The sequence below is a fragment of the Natator depressus genome, chromosome 4, assembly GCF_965152275.1.
Source record: "Natator depressus isolate rNatDep1 chromosome 4, rNatDep2.hap1, whole genome shotgun sequence".
NCBI classification, from domain to species: domain Eukaryota; kingdom Metazoa; phylum Chordata; order Testudines; family Cheloniidae; genus Natator; species Natator depressus.
Window position 1 is genome coordinate 72,798,360 of NC_134237.1, and position 23,758 is coordinate 72,822,117.

General features: G+C 41.7%; 1 protein-coding gene across 2 annotated transcripts in view; it reads right to left on the reverse strand.

Moving 5' to 3' along the window:
• Window positions 1–23,758, reverse strand: part of GLRA3 (glycine receptor alpha 3) — a 142,575-nt gene that overhangs the window by 12,978 nt on the left and 105,839 nt on the right. For both annotated transcript variants that reach the window (XM_074951174.1, XM_074951175.1), the window contains exons 7-8: window positions 8,377–8,591; window positions 4,375–4,521 (exon numbers count right to left, since the gene is read on the reverse strand). In XM_074951174.1, coding sequence (XP_074807275.1) covers window positions 4,375–4,521; window positions 8,377–8,591 — 362 coding nt within the window. The remainder of the gene's footprint in view (window positions 1–4,374; window positions 4,522–8,376; window positions 8,592–23,758) is intronic.

The following is a 23,758-nucleotide window of genomic DNA, read 5'->3' on the forward strand; positions in this document are numbered from 1 at the left end:
ATTTTATTTTGAAAAATGTTGCAGACAGTTCTTAGAGTAAACTATAGATTTGTAGTATTAAAAAATTAAAACAGTGAAAGCTTTGAGCCACATGCTTTTCCTACCCAGAAAAATCAAGTGGGGACTAGAGAACACTGATTCCACAAATGGAAAGTCATTTTGTTAGAAGGGGGGGTTCTGTACCCTATGGAACTGGTAATGTTCCATCCTTGTAAGCCTGTCAGTGTCCCAAGATTGTAGATGGACAGGATTGTCTATATGGCTTTTTCATCCCTAAACACTCTGCTTCTATAATCTACCTAGGAAAAAGAATGGCAGCTCTAAATTGTCACAAGAGAGGATTTAAAGTCAAGGAAGTCCCTTCAGGTTGTTTGAACACCTATCCTGGTATTTAGTTTCTCTTCATTCTCCTGTTGATTTCCTGGTCAAATAAAGGTCACTGAAAAAGTTTTCTTCATACGATGCATCTTAAAGAAAGAAGTCAAATAAAATCTAATCCCTGAGAATCAGTCAGAACCTTTGCCAAATGAGTCAAAAATGTACACAAAGCTTTATAATCACTAGCTAAAGTAGCTGAGTGGGAAAGTGATAGGGGAAACCAGCATAACAGCGTTAAAGTGCACTTATTAATGTACTAAATACAATTGCACATAAATTTCACGTTTAGAAATTGTAATGAAACAATCATAATGTTTGTTCGAAAGAATGTTTAACTCTGTTTTAATCCAGAAGATTTCAATGGTTTTTGTTAGCAATGTTAGTGATCAATCAAATGTTTTCTCAAGGAGCAATGTTCTTTGAGTAAATGTTTTAAAGTTCTTTTTATAGCTGCCTGATAAGAAAGTGTTAAATAAGGCTGTAAGAGAAGGGATATTGACAGAGTTATCGCCAGACCTGCAAGCCAGAACTAAGTCCAGAGATGGGTTTGGAATCGGATATAATCGCAATACCAGTAGCATCCTCTGCTCACCAGCCACAAAAAGCATCAATGTCAATTGCAAATAGAATTGCCTGCCTTCCCTTATAGGAAAAAAAAATGGACTTCAATAGAAAAAAAAGGAAACAAATTCTGGGGATGGAAAAATGCAGTAAGCAGAGGTTAAAAAGGGGATGGGTAGATTTGTGGTTGTTTGTTCGTTTACATGCCACTAAAATGAAACACAAATTCTTTAAAAAGGAAAAAAAGTAAACCCAAAAACACAACAAAAGGAGAAAATGCACACACCAAGTGATTCTTAAAAAAAAAAAAAAAAGAAACAAACAAACTAGAACCATCAGAGTAATATTTCGCAAAAGTGGTTAACATGTTTGCTTTTTTCAATCATTCACCTTTTCAAGTGTAACGATTAGAGTATGTATGAAATTTTCAGTTCAATGCACAGAACAAGGAAATCCAGGCATAGAGTAGCTAGAGAAATCAATGAATAAAATGTAGGAATATTTTTAAGAATAACTAAAATTAAAATGACAAAATACTTGAACTTTTTACTGTGGCATTGATTTTTCTCTGTAATTGCTCTGTATGTATGAATGCAATTAAATTGAATATTGTAATTTCATGTAAATTGCTGAAATAAGTTTGTCTGCCTCATCTAATGCTAAATATTTTAAAAGTTTGTTCATACTGGTGTCACTATACTCTTTGCCCTGTGCTGCCTTGGAATATGCACACACACACCTCTTACTGACTTAAATGTCAGTTTTGGCTGAATATCTTCTGGAATTTGGTCCTATATTGCAGCCTCTGAGCCCACTTTGAGCTCACTGACACCAGTGTGTAGCAGAAGTAATTTCAAGGAGTTAGATTGGTGTAGGAGCAGTGTGAAAGCAAATCAGGCCCAGGAGGTGTTTGAGTTTCAAAGGCTTGTACCTGCAAGGCTCTGAGCATTGTGGTCTGATACATCAAAGCACAGATATCAATGAGACTATGCTTGTACTTTAAGTTTAGCACATGTTTAAGTGGTTTTCTGGACCAGGCAAGAATGTTCAGCCTCTTGTGAGTCCATCTCCAAGGCCTTCGAATTGGATTAACTGCTGAAGAGGTGTACTGGGGGAAGCTGAAGTCTTGCTTAAAAAATTGGAGATGTAAATAAAGTTAGTTTGATTCTAGAGGAGGAAGGAAATATATTATTTCACCAGCCTGTGCCCTTGTGCTTAGAATACCAATCTGTTTTTCACTCTGATTTTGATCATGTAGTGAAAAGACACTATTTGAAATTAATTAAGTAAAATTAGCATGCCTGACATCCAGAGTAAACCTTGCTTTTACAATATTTGGAAAAGCTTCTACCTGTGGGAAGCAAGAGAAATGGATCAAAAAATCATCACATAATGGATCATGCAATATAACTATTAATACTCCATGATGCCTTAATGTTTACCTGACCTGCACTCTTTCCAGTAATCCATCTCAAGCCCACCACTAACACTTTAAACCTTGAAACGGCTTTTAGAGAGCTGCCATTATTTCAAAAATAACCTGCCACAAAAATGCCTTTTCTCCTGTGTGGCCGGGGGAAAGTGCACTTCCTGTTAGTCAGCACAACATACAATTTCACCCCACTTTCTTCCTCATGTTCAGTCAGGGCCAGATCCTGAAAGCCCTTGGTAGGGCTGAGCCTCAGTGGCCACCAGACAAAGCCCAGTATTGGGTAGTGGTAGTTACCAGATTCTATGAAGGCATCTTCTTGGACATGAATTTGAATTGTAGTCAAGGGGGGCATTAGCCACCCACAGTAGCACTTTCCACCCTGGCACCTGCAACCTGAATCCTGCCCTACTGCAGAGGGAGGGGTGGGGAGATACTGGAGAATAAGCCTGCTCCACCCTGCACCAACCCCACAGTGTCGGCTCCTCTCTTGGGGAGTTGCAATGCCACTCATATTTGGCCTGGCTGCCCCTCTGTCATGACAGTGGGTTTGACCAGGCCAAATTTAAGTGAGTGGTGGTGTGACCTGGTGCATGGGTTTGCAGCACCTCTCAGGTTTGGCTCCCTTGGTTTCATGATAGCTGTAGATACAGTTGAACCCATGGAACAAGGCTAAAGCTGTCCCTGGAAAATAGTTACATAAAATATAGGAACTGGGCCTCAGGTGAGTGAAGTTTTTGAAAATGCTGGACAAAGTGCATGGCCTTGGAACAAGCCATTGCAAGCTTTTTTTTTATGTAAATGCTAATCTTTCCCTACAAAACCTTACCATTGAAGGGCTAGCTCTTGCACACAGGAATCTCCAGGCATGGTGTATTGTGTAATAGAGTTATAATATGTTGGCAGTATAAGGGGAATAAGCTGATAAATCACTTTTTGCTTGTGACCTAAATAATAATTTGAGCCCAGGTCTCCAGGAATGAAAGACTCTTGAGCTAATTGACATGCTCTCCTTTAATACAGTTTGAAATCTGATACACAGCAATATTCTGCATAATGGCCTCATCCAACTCTTGTAAAAGCCAATTAAAGACTCTTACTGACTTCAGTAGAAGATAGATCAGGTACTTGAAGAATGGCCAGGGGGAAAAGTAATGTCTCTACCATTTTCCCCTATTAAAAAAATATCTGCGATGAGTAGTGGAAGTCTAACTCACATAGTTGAGTACTGTGGCCCAAATCCTGGAAGTCTTTACTCAACATTTACTTTGTTAAGAGAGGGCTTACAGGATTTGACCTTTGGGCCTAGATTGTGCCAACTCTACTCGTGATGAGTAGTAACATACTTCACAAGTAGTCCTAATAGATTCAACTGAGGGCACAGATCCTCTGCAGATCAGAGCTATGTTGAAGTCAATTGATATTTGTATGACCATTTATACCACCTGAGGATGTGACCTCCACATGAGCACCAGATTGTGCCACTTTTACTCAAATACTATGATGATGAAAAACGGACTTAGCTGAATTTAACAGAAAATGTACTTTCCACTAGCAGCAAAACTCATAAAAGGTGAACTTTTATCAAAAACTGCATTTAGATCAGATATCTCATTAGGGCTCAATAGAAGTCCTTAGGGCGAAATTAAGAAATGATATTTAATAAATCTCCATGCAGTTTTGTGTGTGCCAGCAACATCCACAATCATGGAGAACTTTGACAGTTCTTTCACATGGTGAAATTCATCCCTGGACAGTGGGGCCTGCACATGGCCCACCCATACTTTAAATCCTCTTAATCCCTCTTTTGAGGATTTAAGTAGGATTTGTGTGGTGTGTAGTCCTTGTGCTGATACACTGCCCAGGGTAAATTTCATCCTGTTACCATTTTATTTGTATAGCCACTTTAAGCAGTGCCATCCTTTCCGACCAAAGCCCTTTTCTTTGTGCAAATCCATCTGTCTGTCTCAAAGATGTAGGTATTGCTAGGTTGCACTTTTTTTTACCTTGTTCTTCTTCCTCTTCCGGCGGAATCTCAGAAGCTCTTTATGCTGCCTTGACACAAAATTTACAGCTGCATACTCCAGAAGTGCAGAAAATACAAAGAGCAGGCATACTGCCATCCAAATGTCGATAGCTTTGACATATGAAACCTATGGAGAAAGAGACTGAAAATATTAGAAACACAGATGTGAATTTCAGTATCTCATAATACCAGGGGGAAATAAATTAGCGTCCCCAGACCACCATGCTATTTTTACTAAAGAAGCACTAGCATGAAAGCTGCTTATATAACAAGAGGACAAAAGATTCAATCTTTATTCCTCACAATTTAATTTTGTGGAAAAATATATTTCTTGCCTGTTTATGAGAAAATCTTTGCACTAATGATTAGTACTTCATTAACATTTCTTCATGATCTGCTATACATTGCTTTTAACCAAAACCTCATGATATAAAGGAAAAAGCAGAAAGATCATGACATCTTAATTTCTGGATGTATGGTCCATTTTCTGCTGACATCTGCTCAAGGAGCACAAAGGGGGTGGCATGTGGCTAAAACTGACCCGCAAGAAACTTCTCTGGCATAGGGGAACTCCCCATTAGCCTAAAGCTAATGAAGTTTAGGGGCTGTGTTGGAGAAAGAAGAGGTTGTAATAAAGCAGAACTCTGTGAAATTGAACATAAGAATGACCCTAGTGGGTCAGACCAAAGGTCCATCTAGCCTAGTATCCTGTCTTCCGACAGTGGCCAATGCCAGGTGCCCCAGAGGGAATAAACAGAACAGGTAATCATCAAGTGATCCATCCCCCGTCGCTCATTCCCAGCTTCTGGACACTGGGTCCATTCAAACAGCCCCTTTGCTGTAGTAACTCTTGCTAGCTCTGAGGAAGTGCACACTAGCCCTGTTCCCTGATGTGCTGCTCCTCTCCTGTGGAGCACAGTCACAAACACAATCTGACTTCGTAATCCAGGGCCTGCTCCTGATCTGACTGAAGCCAGTTAGGGTTCTGATGTTCAATCCTACCAGAATCAGACCCCAAATATGTGATTTAAAATATATGGTTTTCTCAGATATAATAATAATTTGTTCTCTCTTTTTTTTCCCCCATGTGTATGTAGTGTAACTATTTCCCCCGTTGTTGTAGCTTTTAGTTTTCTATCTCCTAAGTATCTATTATAGGGCTGGATTTGCGAGTTGCCAGAAAAATAATTTAATCTGCCCATTTTTTTTTAAGTGGGTCTAAAGATTTGCATTATCACAATACACTGGGATATCTAGTTTTGCATACAGCTGACGATGCTGCAGTGTTCCTACTTCTGAAGTTTAAGTATGCTGTTCTCAATCTTATCTATATGTGTCAGCCAGTGTATTCTCTCTAGCTACTATGTGACTGTTGTGGGGGTGGAGGAGGGATTTTGGAGGTGCCTTGTGGTTGAAGGTTGGGATTGCGGCAGGCTTCCCTTTTTGGGGTGGGTGGGTGGGTGCTGGTTTCTTTGCATGTCAAAGGCGGCAACTCTAGGCCTACCCCATTTGTGAGCATAACTGTGGGAAAGTAAGAGTTTTTATAAAGTATTACAATAACTTCCAACAATAAATCTAGATGGAGCAAGATGCAAAGGGGAGACAGACTGACCTAGTTCAAACAAAAAGGTCTACTAATATAACCCAAGGACAGTGTTAAGATCATGTAAACAAGAGAAATGTGGGTCTGGAAACCAATAAACCCAAATTGGTGTGTGGGAAATTAGGCCTATTGTTAGACGAAACAATGAGGATGGGCTGTTCTACCCATTATTCCCTTTTGGGATCCTTAAGAGAAGATTTTGGGTGGAAATTGAAGGTGGATGTTGGCTGACTGAAAGATGGAAGAATAGGAAGGAGTGAGTTTCACCATGATGGCTGCTACCCCCCTCCTTTTCCTGAAACCCTGGGATCCACTGTAATAGCATTGGTCCTTCACTGTCCTGATCCTGAGATATCCTAACCAGACCGGGTCTGAGAGAGGGATCCAGATGACATTGCCATGTCCGCTAGCTATGGCTAAATTCCAAATACCATTTGGGATGTGAAACTTTGTTACACTTCCCCACAACTTCTGTGTCTTTTCCTTCCCTACCTTATTTTCTGTCTTTCATATCATCCCTTTGCCTTCTGTTTAATAAGAGTCTGGTTTAGCTTGCCAAAGCTGCATATTTTGCAACACTGCTCTGAGCCTGTGACCAAAGAAACAGTTAAAAACAATGCCTCAAATAGCCTGATGCTGGTACAAGTTTGCCAGGTATCAGAGTGGCTAATAAGATTGTGTGCCATGCCTGTGTTTCTCCAGAAGAGAAGTTGCAAGTGAGAGTCAACACCAAAGGCAGAAGCTGCATTTTCTATCATTACTGTTTGTTTTTTCTCTCCACTCTTGTGTGTTTATCTTGTTATGTCTTCTAGAAGACTGGATTGGACTTTAACAACAACTCCAGCCCGTCTCCACTTTTCCTCCCCCCCCCCCCCAAAAAAGAAGAGTTATTACCACATTTAATACTATCTAAAAGACTCTGTTTGCAGTTTAGTTGTAGCCATGCTGGTCCCAGGAGATAAGAGAGACAAGGCAGGTGAAATAATATCTTTTGTTGGATGAATTTCTGTTGATGAAAGAGATAAGCTTTTGAGCTTAAAACAGTCTAAAAGACTGTCAGACAGGGTTTATTTTCCATTTATAGATCCTCTACAGTGAAAGGGAACAAGTATTCCTTATATAGTTTACATTTTAAATGCTTTCACTTTTTTTCCCTTTCTTTTTGTATCTTTAGTAAAAATCTTTTAAACCTTTTATTAGTGTTTGCCATGGTACTTAACTGACTGAGGTCTCTATATCAAACCCCAAACCTTTGGTGAAAACTGTTTAATATGGACAGTAGAGGGTCATGTTCACACCTTTGGCTCTTTGGGCCCATATATTCCATCAAACTTAATACAGCAGGGCCCTACACTGTTGGACACTAAGCTTTCTCTGCAACCAAAGGCATATTTATTTTGATCGGTGGAAAAAAAGGACTGGCTTCAACAACCAGGAGAATAACATTTACACAAAAACAAGAGGGGTAACATCAAATATATTACATTATTCCCATTAACTTCAGTGGGAGTTCAGGTTGATTAGTCTGTCCTGTAAAAGAAAACTTTTAAGTAATGACACTTAGGCAATTTAAAAACGGACAACATAAATCTGTCTGGGGATTTCAGCCATGCTGATGACAGACACCTTTGTAAAACACTTTGGGCTAGATTGTCACCCTTACTCAGCCAGGCAGTCAGATTGTGGCTCTGGTGGTGATACTTGTGCAATACTCCTCACTGTAAGAGGATGGCGAAGGGGTGGTCTGAGGATGAGCCCTGGATCCATGAGAATAGCTGACCAGATGCACCTATTTCTCTTTTCATGGAGGAGCTTACTAACTCACTGTGCCCCCAGAACCAGGGTGGGGAGCTGGAAAGAGATTGTTATTCTGTAAGTCATAATTTTTTATTTGGTCTCTCTGTGGGAGAGTACAGCTACATGCTTCCCTTTTACTCACAGCAGACTGTGAAGCTGCAATAGTCTCAGTATTTGCTAAATACATTGGCTTATATTGCAACCAGGAAAGGGACAAACTCATCTCAGACCAACACATAAAAGTCTGAGCAACACTAGTGGAGTGAATAACACTTTCTTCAAGGTTCAAAATCTGTACCATTGAAGTCAATGTAGTTAAGCCAGCTGAGAATCTGGCCCAACAGATCAGTTGGTAAAGAAGTAGAATGTGTTCTGTTGAATGAAAAATTAAAAAAAACAAAAAAACCCTAGATCAAAGTGGTTTATCTCCCTTCTGTTCATCCTTAATGAACTAATGTATCTCTTAAGAAGAAGAACACATATTGTAAAGGTTATTGAAGGCCTCTGACAGCCATATAGGGTCATCATTTGTACTCACACAGTGATTCTGGTATAATACAAGCAAAGCAGCTTTTTGCCTACCTTTGGAAGTGAGGCTCGTGAACCTGAACTTTGTGTTGTCATGGTCAGTACAGTTGTTATACCTAAAGCCACTCTGGCTGGTGCTGCATCCATATTGATCCAAAACGACACCCAGGAGAGAATGACAATCAGGAGACTCGGTATGTACATTTGAATGAGATAGTAACCCATTTGCCTTTCAAGATGGAATCGGACTTCAATGCATGTAAACTTTCCTAGTTGTAACCCAAGAAAAAAAGTTTCATGAAAATAGGGAAGCTATTTTTGTCACTAACACACACTCTAAATAAAACATTTATATGAGCAGTTCAACTAACTTGTCTTCTAGTGGCGTTACAATTGTTTTGATTGATCTTTCAGCATACATAAATTTCCCCATCACTATCGGAAAATCTTTTTGGAGACAGAGAAACTGAACTTCCAAAAAGTTTCTCTGCTTTTAGAATTCAGTAAGCTGCTTTAGAGTTGTGCTTCTTTTGAAAGTAACGATCACACTAACCATAATGGTCATAATGAGCAACAGGTCATTTTCCAACCTTTGCCATCTGAGTTACTATTTGGAGAGATTGCCATCTGCAGAGGGATGTTGTGCTCTCCTGTGCCATCAAACTTGCCATCCCATGGCTCAGTTTTAAGTTAAATTTTATTTCTCAAACATAACCTAAAAGCGAAAACTGGGGGATGAGGATGGCCTTGGGTTAATAATTAGAGTTGTTGACAAGTTATGTATACCTCAGCCCCCTTCCAAAATGTTCTAACTTGAAAACCTAGTTACCAAGGTTTTCAAAATGGAGCTTCTAATTTGGACGTTAGGAACCTGAATAAGTGGCTTTTTCTCCCCAAAGTGCTGAGAACCCAGCAGTTCCCACTGACTTGATTAAAAGTGAGAAGGAAATATATTCACCCGTGGAAGTAGAATATCACTGTTGCCACCAAAAAAACCCCAAACAAAACAGTGCTAATGCTAATGCTCCTATGCCAGAATTTGTCACTGTTCCTGACCTTGTGGTGTTCTCCTTTTGTAATTCCCTTTGTTTCTACTAAATATTAGCATTTGAAGGCAATATTGCTGATATATTTATTGACAGCAGAAATTATATTTCACAATGGATCTCTGTGATTATTTGAATGAGTGCATTTTAATCATTCTGGATTTTGGATGGATGCATTTATATTAATATTATTTAAAAGGTGTGCAGTTATTCCAGAAGATGTTGATTTTGCAATAAGTTATACCAATTATTTTTTCTGACCCACTTTTACCCACGGGTTTATACAAAATCCCATGCTTATTATCACATTCATGTATCATCCTGTATTATCTTTGTACTGAAACAGTGTTATTTGAGAAATCAATTTCCAAGCTGAGTTAAAATTTCTTACATACTCCACTTCTGGACAAATTAAATGGCTGGTAAAGTGTATCATTTATTTTTCCTTAAGGTAGCTTTGTTATAAAGCCATTAATCTTGTCTGTAGATTTTTGTAGTAAATTTCATGGAGAGTAATCCTTATTTCTGTGAAGTAACACAAGTGTCTAGATTTAAGTAAGACTATGGTGATGGAACCCAACTGTCCAATGCAAAAATCCTATTTTAAAACTAGAGAAAATAATCTTAAGGAGTTTTATAGCTACCAACTCAAACATTCGCTTCACTCATAATCTCTGTCTGTGACTCCTAAAGAGAATTCTCTAGTACTGCTGATTTCTCTAGCAGCCCAATCCTACCATAAAACCCTGGCACATGCCTTGCGTTGCTTCAACTTTTTCAACTGCCCCTTCTTTGGCCTCTCTGATCCACTGGTGAAATCCTGGCCGACTGAAGTAAATGGGGAATCTTGCCATTGACTTCAGTGGGGTCAAGATTTCACCCCACATCTCTCCCTCCAGTCTATTCAAAATGCTGCAGATAAAGTCATCTCACTTAGCAGTTTCACCTTTCCATCCGCATACTTGAATATCTGCACTGGCTCTAAACTTTTGCATCCTTGTATTGAAGGTTCTGCACAACTATGCTTGTGACCTTTGCTCTGAGAACTTAATACTCCTTAACAGTCCCCTGGTCTCTTTCTCCAATCAGCAATCCCATGCTTTTTCCTCAGATGGTCCTCTTTGGATAGAAAACCCACCCAGCTTTCATATGCCATACAACCTCATTTTCCTTTTTCCTCTCAACTCCCTTCTTTTGTCTCCATTTTCCAATCTTGACCTAGGTATCTCATTTCTTATTAAAAGATGAGTAGGGGATAGGGATGCTCTGTGTGCGAAGATAGCCTCGCCTCTCTGGCCCTGCCAATCACAATTGGTAAGGAGGAGGGCTTCAAAAGGAGGAAGCTGTAGTCAGCAAGGGGGAAACCCTGAGAAGGGAATGATTCTTGCACCAGGCGGAGGAGGAACCTCTATGCCAGAGGGACCCCCCAAAAACTCCAAGGAGTCCAATGAACCCCAGAACCAAGCCCAGTAGGGAGAGACTGGTGTGGTTACCTGGTTGTTAAGGGCTCCAGTAAATTTGCTTCCCAAACACCCTGAAGTAAGGTTAGAGCCACTGACCTTTTTGTTGACCATAGGAGGAGCTTGTTCTCTGTTTGCATTTTTGCTTTCCCCCACAAAGTAAGCAGGCCTGCAAGGATGGGGCACATTACAAGGACAAAGGGGCTGGGGCCTGGACCTCGCTAAACCTGTGTGGGTCAGGAAGTGTAGGGATAAAGTGAGAACTGCCAAAAGCCAAGCAGAGTTGAACCTTGCAAAGGGAATTAAAACCAATAGGAAAAGGTTCTATAGCCATATAAGTAAGAGAGAATCAAGGAAAGAAGAAGTTGGACTGCTAAACGCTGAGGATGGGGTGGAGATTAAAGATAATCTAGGCATGGCCCAACACCTAAACAAATCCTTTACTTCAGTTTTTAATAAGGTTAATGAAGAGCTTAGGGATAGTAGCACAGTGGCTAATGGTAACAAGGATACGGAGGTAGAAATTACCACATCTGAGGTGGAAATCAAACTCCAAACAATTTAATGGGACTACATCTGGGGGAGAGATAATTTCCATCCAAGATTCTTAAATGAATTTGCACACAAAATTGAAAGCCCAATAGCAAGGATTTTTAATGAAATCTGTAAACTTAGAGATCATACCCCATGACTGGAGAATTGCTAATATAATACATATTTTTAAGACGAGGTAGGGGTGGGGGGAGTGATCTGGGAAATGACAGGTGTGTTAGTTTGACCTCAGTTGTTGTATTAAAGGTTTTGGACAAATTTTAAAAAAGAAAGTAGTTGAGGACATAAAGGTGAACAGTAATTGGGATAAAATACAAGATGGTTTTACAAAATGTAGATCATGCCAGACCAACCTGATCTCCTTCTTTGAGAAGATAACTGACTTTTTAGACAAAGGAAATGCAGTAGATCTAATCTACCTGGATTTCAGTAAGGCATTTGATGATTTCCCTTTTGGAACTATATCCGTTAAATTGGAGAAGATGGGGATTAACATGAGAATTGAAAGATAGATAAGGAACTGGTTAAAGGGGAGACTACAATGGCTAATACTGACAGGTGAACTGTCAGGTTGGAGGGAGGTTACTAGTGGAGCTCCTTGGGGATCAGTTTTGGAACCAATTTTATTTAACATTTTTAAATAAACCTTGGCACAAAAAGTGGGAGTGTGCTAATAAAAATTGTGGATGACAGAAAGTTGAGAGGTATTGCCAATATAGAGGGGTACTGGAATATCGTACAAGAAGATCTGGATGATCTTGTAAACTGGAGTAATAGAAATTGAATAGTGCAAAGTGCAAGGTCATGCACTTAGGGACTAATAACAAGAATTTCTTCCTATAAACTGGGAACATATCAGTTGGAAGTGACAGGAGGAGGGGACGACCTGGGTGTACTGGATGATCACTGGATGACTATGAGCCACCAATGAGATGCAGCTGTGAAAAAGGCTAATGCAGTCCTAGGATGCACCAGGTGAGATATTTCCTACAGAGACTGGAAAGTGTTACTACCATTATACAAGGCACTGGTGAGAATACTGTGTGGAGTTCAGGTCTCCCATGTTTAAGAAATATGAATTCAAACTGGTAGAGGTGCAGAGAAGGGCTACTAAGATGATCTGTGGAATGGAAAACCTACCTTATAAGAGGAGACTCAAAGAGCTTGACTTATTTAGCCTAACCAAAAGAAGGCTAACAGGAGACGTGATTGCACCCTTTTAAATACATCAGAGGGATAAATACCAGGAAGGGAGAGGAGTCATTTAAGTTAAGCAGCAATGTTAAGTTAAGACACACAAACCCTTGGGGGGAGGGTGTGATTCACCTTCCTCTGCAGCATGGGGCAGGGGTCACTTGCAGGTTTAAACTTGTGTAAATGGTGGATTCGCTGCAACTTGAAGTCTTAAAATCATGATTTGAGGACTTCAGTAACTCAGGCAGAGGTGAGGGGTCTACTACAGTAATGGGTGGGTGAGGTTCTGTGGCCTGCAGTGTGCAGGAGGTCAGACTAGATGATTATGATGGCCCCTTCTGACCTGAAAGTCTGAGTCTATGAATTGCTTGTTGCAGGGGGGCCCAACCCATGTAGGGTGGTGCCCCAGAGACACTTCTTTACAGGGAGGTTAAGTGGGGGTGGAATGCTGAATCTACAAGCACAGCAGAGGCAATAACTGCTGCTGTCATGGAATACTGTGTGTGCGCACAAAGTGGTGCTTTGCATCTTCTCAGATGTATGCATGCTTCCACCGTAATATCAGCACTGGTACTGACATGGAGAGGCAGGATTTCACTGTTATCAGCATCAATGCCGGGATTCCCTGGTTGGAGCACGTGTGTATATTGAGAGAATGAGGCCATGCAGGCCAACCACTGTGAAACTAGCACGGAATGTTAATATTAGTAATGTTTGTTTCCTGAATGCTGCCAGTGTAATGACTCACACATGCTAATGGCTATCAGGGTGATGGCAGTATGAGGGGCTTTTGTGGTAGTACCATGATTGCAGGCACTTACCAAAAAAACCCCCCCACCAAAAAACCTCAGCTGGCAAAGAAAGGGTATTGAGACTAAGTGACTAATTATGCTCAGGGGGCAGGGGGGGCGGGGAATATGAAACCGAATGGAACTAGGAGGAAGACACTTCTATTGGCTATTGATATTGGAGTCAAGAGTTAACTGTTTGTTAAGGAAATTTATACAAATAGGTACTTCCACAGAAAAGAACTTGGGACCCAAAAGGCCACATCAAGGCAAAGATTTTAACGGTATCTCGCATTGTAAAAATAAAGGGCCTAATCCTTCCACACAGAAGTCAATGGGAGTTTGAACATTCCAGCCTTCAAGGGTATGTTGACACTGCAGCTGGGAGAAAGCTTTATTAAGCCCACCCAACTCCCTTGGGTGGCTAGCCTGAGTCTCTGCTGGTGCTGCAATGTCCACCCTGCTATTTTTATGTGCTAGCTCAAGCCCCAGATAGTGAGAGTCTGTCTGCCTGAGCTGGGAAGCTTGCTCTGTGCTGTAATGTAGATGTACCCCCAGAAAGTAGATATTGCTAGCACATCTGGACAGGCTTTCAGAGTGAACACTGCTGAGTAGGATATGTAGGAAAGTCATGTTGAGGACTTTAAGATGTGAAACCCAATAGGCTTTCATCTCCACCAAACAGAGTAGATACACCAGTACTTGGAACAGTGAGTTTTTTGAGTACGTCAGTTGAATCTCTTAGAATGACTGTAGTGATTAGAGCTAGAAAAGCTGTCACTCTTCCCCTGGCAGCTCCACATACAGGAAGTTTCCTAGTACAGTTATTTTCTTCATGTGTGGCCCTGTTTTCCAGCGTCATTCACCATCTCTGGTATTCTTATTTCCTTTCTTTGTGTTCTTCATCCCATCTCTGTCTGGCAGCATTGGTATTACACAGTTTGACTCAGAGATAGAATAGGTATAGCTAGCATTAGAGACCCAAAACTCAAGCCACAGCATAGCTTTTCTCAGCCTCAGAGAGACTGAATTGTTCAGACAGAAATTTCAGTATTTTCATGTTTCAGAACCCTTGATCTAGATATCCTGAATTGAGATGGATTGTCAGGAGTCTGATAGCTGGCAGTACAAAAGTCATATTGGAATCTCCAAAACTCACCTGTCAGGTTAACTCATGAGAGCACTCAATAATTTGAACTACTCTGCTAAGTTCAAGTGGGATGAAGTAAGAGATTTTTCTTTAAGTCCTCAGAGTAGAATAATATCAGAAATATATGTTCTCCAGCAGGTGCTAAAGTATATAAGATCTTGAATTCCGCCTGGCTACAATATCCTGAGTGAGCTGATTTACACTGAGGCCCAGTTCTGTTAGATATGCAGTTGGTGACAGCAGATAAATATTGATTTAAGTGGTTGACCAACTCCTGGCTGACTGTAATTATGCTAACTACAGATGGCTGCTTGTATGAACAAAGTTTTCTGAAGTGCTTGGAGGTGTACTCAAAATGCCCACAATGCTTAGACTACAGTCATTAAAAGCCTTACTGTGTAATTGCCATTGTACTGGGACATCATCTGGATGCTGTCTCTCTGGCCAACTGTGTATTCAGATAGTCATCTGACAGAATAAGGGCTGGGTACTAATGGAAAATGTTTGTTTGTTTTTTAAATCCCTGTTGTCTCAAAGAAAGGCTGGGTTTTGTTGCTTTGATGCCAACATATCTACCTTAAACAAAGAACAACTTTCAGGTTTCAGCATTATTACTAAAGGTGGACTTGTCACTATGCAGCAGGAATCACATTTTGGAGAAAATATTTGCTGGAGGGGAACTGATATCTAGGGTACAATAACTTAATCAGTTGAACAAATCCCAATTCCTCCATAATATAGAATGGCTTGTCCCCCAACACCATCATTTTCCCTATTGCACTAGTCACCATACATACATATGAAGAAAAGATGCTCGCTGCTCCAAAGAGCTTATAAGCTAAATAGAAGACAAGAGACAACAAGTGGATTCAACAAATGTATGGCAGATGGACAGATGGAGCACAAGTAACAGTGAGATGATTCTGATTAATGTAATAATCCTACAGGACACCAGCTTCCTGAATATCATCAGGTGTTTTGAAGGCATCATGGCATAAGTGAGTTTAAGGAGACACTTGAAAGCAGTTAATATAGTGGTTCTGAAGGCTTTGACAGGGAGTTTCTCTCATGCACAAGAGAAGCATGGGAGGAAGCATCTATGTGCTTGTTAGAAAATTTGACAAATGTGTAATCAAAGCTGGCATCACTGATGAAGCAGAGGCAGGGTTGATAGCTCTATAGCATGTGAGACTGTAGATGTGTGGGTTTGCTAGAATACTCATTTACATGTTACTTGCTGTTAGATGCTTTGAGAGTGTTTTATAAGCAGTGGAGTACCTGACTTTTCAACATGTGAAATATCAAAAAATTACAGCTTCGCAACACTTAGCTGTGGCTGAATTACCATCCTAGAGAGAACCTCTCAAATGATGATGCTTCTTTTCTCACTCAACTTAGCTCACACTGGAACCTCAAAGCAAATGAGATTGGAATTCTCAAAATGTTACGTGATTGGTCACATTTTGAATACTGTTTAATCAAATCCGTGTGTTCAGCTGATGCAGGATACATGCGTGCCAATCTGCTTTAGTAGTTTTTTATGCTTACACTCTGAGAGGCCTAGTTCTGCCCTCATAGCTATTACTTCTAATGACTGAAACTGTGAAAAGCTTCACCTTTTTACTAACAAATCTGTTTAATACTGGCATCCTTATCACGATTGTACACAGCTGAAATGTATTAGATCATTTTTCCTCTGTTTTCACAAAGTCCACTGAAGTTAATAGAAGGCTTTCCAAACTGCACAACTTAAATCCAGAACTGGGCCTCGAGTGACTCCAAATGCCTTCAGAGAACCTGGATTAGTGTATTAATCAAAAGAGTTCCATTTCAGATTTGTCTGATTTTAGAGCTGTTTGGAAAACACCTTTTTTTCCTGCAGAAAATTTTGAGGTTTTGGCCAAAATTGGAAACCCATTTTTTGCTAAAAGCTGAAATATTTCAACTGAAAACCAAAATTTCAATCCTGAAATGCTGCCTCAGGAAACTGTAGTTTAGATACCTCATGTTCTCATTCTCCTCTATGGGCAAGGCTCCCTGGCTGGACTACATCTTTCATGGTGCATGATGATCTTCCCACTTGGTGAGAGAAAGTGACAGTTGTATGGCCACAATGCGTCATGAGAGATGAAGTCCAGCTGGGGAGCTTGGCCCATGTAGGAGAAATGGGAGCATAAGGTACATAGACTACAACTCCCATGAGGCACTGCAGCAACATTTCAGAATCAAAATATGTTGGTTTTGATAATTTTTGGATAAAAAAATCAAAATTTTCTATGCAAAGCAGACACTATTTATGAAAAAATGTTATTTAGCTGAAAACCCAATATTTCATCAAAACACACTTTCAATGGAAAATGTTCAGCCAGTCCTATTAACATGTCTCATCAGCTTCAGCATCAACATATAACAAGCAACATTCACTTTAAAGAACAGGACATGAAAGAAAGGAGAATGGAAGAAAAATGTGTTTCTAGAGGGGGAGATTTTCAAAAGCACAAAGATAAATGGCAGGTAGCTGCCTACCTGGTCTTTGTGCCTTTGAAAAGCTCCTATTTATGATCTGGAGTTTGTCTTTAACCAAGAATTCTTAGTGAAGAAACAGGCATGTGGTTGTTGCATCCATGGTGGTACATGTACAGCTTTGTCCAAATGACATACAGGTGTTTGATTTCTTTTTCTATTGTGTAGCCAGCCAGCAGCAATCCGTTTTTGTTTTTTTCTGTGCTGTTTTTAGTTTTGTTTTTTTGGAAGTAGGGGCAAAATGAGCTGAAGTCCATGAACAGACAGTTGCCGACTGGCATTAATCCTCCTTTGTCAAAAGAAGATCAGTTGCTCTTAGTTTCTTTCTTCACTGAACAATTATCAGTGTCACTATTAGGCAAATGGGTTAGCTGAGTTTACTATGGTCAGTAAAATACTTTTTTGCTCAGAATGACATGCAGTTGTTTAAGAGTTATTCTGTTCTTGTCGTTTCTGAAATGCTGCTTAACAACATACCACCTCCTCCTCCTCCTCCCTTGTCAGAAAATTTCATAAGGAAAACAAAACAACTTCTGAAAAACAATTAATTAATCATTAAGGATTATTTAAGGTTACTCAAGTGCATACACCACCAGGGCAACCACAAAAAAGCCTGGAAACTAGTTAAGTCTTCACCTACCATTACAATTTACAACCATGATTTCATCTTTATCACACTTCATTGTCCACAACTACTCACAAAACATATGCCAGTCTCCCTTCATGGAAAACATGCAACCCGTAGCTTTGGCCTTGCAGATTTTTTAGAAATAATTGTTTACTGATTGCTCAGATAACAAACAGATATAGCCTTAAAATGGATGGTTGGTGTGTGCGGTGCAGATTTTAAGTTGTTTAAAAGTCGTGTTGGATGGAAGGAATTGTTTTAAATGGAAACAGTTTGTAGTGAGGTTTACAATTTGGGGACATTTTTGTTTGTAGAGTGTGATAAGGAAGTATGGTGTGTGTTATTCATTTTTTTCCAGTAGTTGGAACTTGTCTGTGGTCAGTGTTAAGTCTGCATGTTTTTATGTGACCACGAAGGGAGGACGCATGTGTGCTGTAGATGGTGTATTATGGACGAGTTAATGTGAGGAAGGCAAAACCATCTCTGTAGGTTGCAAAAGTGGGTGGGAACTGAACTAGTAATTTTCTGGTTATTATGCCTGTGTTGGCATCATATGTTTTGTGGAGCAATGAATGGGAATTTTGCATATCGCTGGCAACAGTGCCATGCGGACCCAAAGGGGAGTGAGCAGGGATGCTGCTGAGTGATGGTAGCACTGTTGGAAACAGGATGAGACAGGCCATTGTTATCGTCTGTTTTTGGAATTATGTTCCTATATTTGGAAGCAGTTGCAAGTTCCCAGATGTTCTGAAGTATCTGTACTTAGAGGGGTAAATTTTCTGTTACACATGGAGCACCCAGGAGACTCGGACAAGTCTGCTTCCGCGTACCATGCTGAAACATCACCAGTTAATGTTAATACATCTCACAGGTTGTCTCCTGATTGTGTTATTTACAGCAAACCTAGGCCTTGTCTACACTACAAAGTTAAGTCGACTTTATCTAATTTGACCTTGAGCCTCTGAATTAAGTCGATTGTGCATGGTCACACCATGCTCATTGTCTCGATGGAGTGCATCTTCACTAGCAGTGCCTGCATCAGTGCACAAAGCGGTGCATCGTGGGTAGCTATCCCAAAGTGCAACTTGCCACAGTGTGTTTTGGGAAGTTTGTGCAATGCCTTATGGGACCAAAACATTGTCTCTGGGGAAAATGGGAACATTGCGTCGGCATCCTATGATGCATTGTGCTCAACAGAAAACAACCCAGTGGTTTTTGCACCTTAAAACTGCTGTGCATACCCCAGAAGCATGGCACCGCCTTAGTTGTGCGCTCTTGCTGTGAGCATTTCAAACACCTCGTGCCTTCTCCTGCAGTATTTCCAGAGCCAAAGTAGGGTCCGCTGCACAAACATAGCGATGTCCTGCAAGCAGCCCTGCTCTAAGCCTCTGAAAAAAACAATTCACAGTTGCTGCTGGCAGTCACAGAGCAGCTCACTCTGAGCGTTGTTTCTGGTCCAATGAAACAAAAACATCATTTTGCAGGTATGGGATGACGAGCAGAGGCTGCAGAACTTTTGAATGCGGAAGGCCACCTTCCAGGAACTTTGTGCAGAACTTTCCCCCGCCCTGCAGTTCAGCAACACAAAAACGAGAGCTGCTCTGACAGTGGAGAAGTGAGTGGCGATCGCTATTCGGATGCTTGCAACGCCAGACAGTTACCGGTCAGTGGGGAATCAATTTGGAGTAGGTAAGTCAACCGTGGGAGCTGCTGTGCTCCAAGTGTGCATGGCCATTAATCGACTTTTGCTACAAGGAGTAGTGAGTCTGGGAAATGTGCAGGACATAGTGGGTGGTTTGGCCATAATGGGGTTTCCTAATTGTGGTAGGGCGATAGATGTCAGGCATATCCTCATCTTGACACCAGGCCACCTTGCCAAAGAGTACATAAACTGAAAGGGATACTTTTCAATGGTGTTGCAGACCCTGGTGGATCACAGGGGACATTTCACCAACATCAACGTAGGATGGGCAAGAAAGGTTCATGACGTGTGAGTCTTTAGGGACTTGGGTCTGTTCAAAAAGCTGCAATCTGGGACTTTCTTTCCAGACCACAAAATGAACATTGACAACTTTGAGATGCTATAGTTACCCTGGTGGACCCAGCCTACCCCTTGCTCCCATGGCTGATGAATCCCTACACCAGCCATCTGAACAGCGGTAAGGAACGGTTCAACTATAGGCTCAGCAAGTGCAGAATGGTGGTTGAATGTGCCTTTGGTATTTTCAAAAGGCGCTGGAGGAGTTTACTAACAAGGTTGGACCTCAGTGAAGAGAACATCTCCATGGTTATAGCTGTCTGCTGTGTGCTCCATAATATATGTGGGGAAAAAGGGGGGGAAATTTTCCGCAGGGGTGGGCAGGTGAGACAGATCTCGTGGCAGCCATTTTTGAGCAGCCAGACACCCGGGCAATAAGAAGAGCACAGCAAGGGATTCTGTGTATCCACAAGGCTTTGAAAAGCCGTTTCAATAATGAGTCACAGTAAGGCAAGCTGCTTGTCTGCACTGTGCTTTCCTAAACCTTCACCTGGCTTGTATCACTGTCCTTGTAAAGCCAACCCCCAGCCCAAGCCCACTGCTTCTACTCAGTAAAGAACAATTATTTCTCAGATCCATTTACTTTATTTAACAAACAAAGTAAAAAGGGAGAACAGAAAAAAAAAAAAGTAACCTTGGGGAAAAGGGGTTGTAAAGTTGGAACGAGAGAAACATTTTCATCTGTGTAACGTAACACCTCATTCCAGACCATCAGAGGGCTGGGAATGGGTGCCTTCTGTTCCTTGTACCCTCCCCCTGAGTTAAGTGAAAGGGATAATGAACTTTTCGCCCACACCTCATGGAACGCTTTGGGGAGGGTGATTCTGTGCCAAGCAATGCTGGCTGGCTGTCCACCAGAGTCTGCAGAGGGACTCGACCCTCCTGCTTCTGTTCAACCAGACGCCTCAACATGTCTGCTTAGTCCCTCATAATCTGAAGCATCTCATCCTGCGCCACATGCTCTTGCTCATTGGAAGCTTTCCTGCTCTCCATGTCCATGTCTAACTTCTTGGACAGCGAAATCCTCCATGCTCTCAGCTCTGTGTCAGCTATCTCGGAGGCGTTCGTTATCTTGGTGAACATGTCCTCCCACGTTCTCTTTCTCCTCCTTCTAATCAGTGAAAGTCTGCTTTCAGGTGTTGATGACATGCCGAAGGACACATTTCCAGCTGTCAGTCATGGGGAAAAAATAAAGGAGCCATTTTACATGAATAAAATGTTTCCATAGCAAGGCCGTTTTCATAAAAAACCCCAACCCTTATTACACTAGGTGCAAGCCATTACATAATCAGAACCTGTAACCGTTCACTGTGCCGTTTTGCTGCTCCAGCCCTGGTGAGTAGGCCCCCCCGGCTCATGGGTGACCTCACTTTTAATGAAGTTTATGGAAGGCTCATGTCAGGAGCAAAGGTATCTAGTTGAACAATGGCCCTTCCCCATAGCACCACAGGAAGCTGTTTACGAATGGCGGGAGGGGGATCATTTTCACTCCCAAATTGTGGAATCTCTCATGAGGGGCCACAGTCCCCTATCAGCCACTTTAAACTACTTGGCGACCCATGCCAAGCACAGTAAAGGCACATTAGCGCCCGTGTGGTCTGGCAATCCGGAATGTGCAGAGGTGGGGTAGGTCTACATGCCCTTTTTTTTTTTTTTTCCTTTGTAAGAGTACTTTTAACAAGAACTTTCCCTGTTTCCCCTAGGCAACCCTATGTGATATCAGTCTCCTGAGGATAATACAGGCAGAAAGGAAGTAGATGCTGCAAGCGTCTGGGTATAGACCCGGTCCTTATGCTGCTATGCTGTGTACTGGAATAATGCCAGCAGAATTAATTCAGGAGTTGCATGGGAAAGTGTCCTACCCTGGTGGAAGAAATAAGACTGCCCTGAGCAGAAACCTTCATCAAAGGATTGCATAGTATCTCCATGAAAGTTTCCTAGAGATATCCCGGGCTATCCCAGTTCATGTAAACAGTCTTTTCTGGAAGGGCCTTTTGTAAGCAGAGAACCACAGTACCTCACTTTTTCTTCAGAATAAACGTGCAATCCACCGAATGTGTGTACCCGCTCAAGTTTAACTGGACTTTGATTGTAACTGTATACTCACCAGAAGTGCCTTACCTGGCATCACGGTCAGTCACTGTAATGTCCTGCGACCCACAGGGCTCCAAGGTTAAAAATATTTCCTGGCTCTCGGGGAGAATGGATCCATTCTCCTCCTCCTCCTCCTCCTCCTCCTCCTCTTTCTCATCTACCATATAGTCCTCCTTGTTGTCCCTAGACTCTCACAGCTGTGAGGTGTCCACGTTGCTTGTGGGAGTGCTGGTAGGGTCATCCAAGAGAATCACATGCAGCTCATTGTAGACCCGGCATGTGTGGGGTTCAGCACCAGAACAACTGTTCACCTCCCTTGCCTTCTGCTACACTTGGCGAAGTTCTTTTATTTTCACATGGCACTGCTGTGTGTCCCTCGCGTAGCCCTTCTCCCCCATTCCACTAGTGATCGTTGCATAGATGTCAGCGTTTCTTCTGCTGGATCGGAGCTCTGCCTGCACAGACTTTTCTCCCCACACAGCGATGAGATCCTCCACCTCCTGTGCAGACCAGGCTGGAGCACATTTGGGGCATGTAGTCTCCATGATCAGCTGTGCTCAAGCTGGCATGTTCCCAATGTTGATAGTACAGGAAATGGGAAATCAAAAATTCCTGGGCCTTTAGCAGGGGAGGGGCTGTTTCCTGTATACCTGTCTGCAGTGCAGCAGAGTTGAGAATGATCTCCAGAGTGGTCACAGATGAGCATTGTGGAGGCCAATTAAGTCAAATTACACAACACTGCATGTGCACTACCTCGCAGTCGACCCATGAAATCAAATTATCACTACGCCTCTCGCAGAAGTGGATTATAGAAGTTGACATTAGAGGCAACTTAGGTCGGCAAAAAGGACCCGTTAGTGTAGACACATACATTAATAGGTCGACTTAAGGCGGCTTCCTTCAACCTAACTTTTTAGTGTAGACCAGGCCTCAGAAAAGAGCTTCATACCTTGTGTTGAAACTACATCTATATTGAAATGATAGCTGGGCACTTTTAGCAAATGCTATCTGCAGTTGTGAAGCATCTTTTTTGAATAACCCTTTTAATCTATTCTGATGTATGCTTGGGTGAGAAGCTTCAGTTTTCAAAAATGATGATCAATTATTTCTCCTCCTACTATCTTTTTGATGGAGTATCAGTGCACAGGTTCACATTACGAGTGCCCTAGATAAACAAGGAGTCCTTAAGCGCAAACTGCACATAAGCGGTCACATATTAGCATAACATAATGAATGGAAATGAAAAACTCGGGTTATTGCAGTCTCTTGCCAGTGACTATTATTGCCCACACAACAGTGGATAATCATGATGCCAACTTTAAAAAAGACAAAAGATGGAAGGTCTAAAACAGCCTCCCCCATCCTCCTCAAAAAAACCTTCCAGTCTTATGGAATTAACCCCATGATGAAGACTGGAAAACAAACTAAAGCCTCCAGGCTAGACTGTGAGCTGGACCTCCTGAGAGGCGTATCCTGAAGGCACAGGCTGCGGGGAGTGGACACAAAGGTGACTTTTTAAGTTATCTTTGTGCTGCCCGGGTTCTGCCTGTGCTGGGGAATAGTGTGCCTCCTGATATAATGCAGTCTCCCCACAGTTGCCTATGGGCTGCTCCTCAGTCTAGAATGGATAGGTACTGACTTCCTCTCTACCTGGGAGGTGGGGGTGTGCTCCACCTCCCACCGCCCCAGGCCTGCCCCGACTCCACCCCTTCCTCCAAGGAACTGTTAAGTAACAGTCAACATATTTAGGTGCCCGAAATATTATCCCTAATTTTGTGCCATACTTCTCAGAAGTCCATCATTTGAAGGGACATGATTCATGTCCCAAAATTAACTACATCTCACACAAATTGGGTGTTCTCTCACATTAATTGTTCAAAATTATTTCCATCACAAATAAAGAAGAGGGAAGCAAAGGTGTTAGGGCTCCCCCGACACACACTCACACTCACACTGTCTCTCT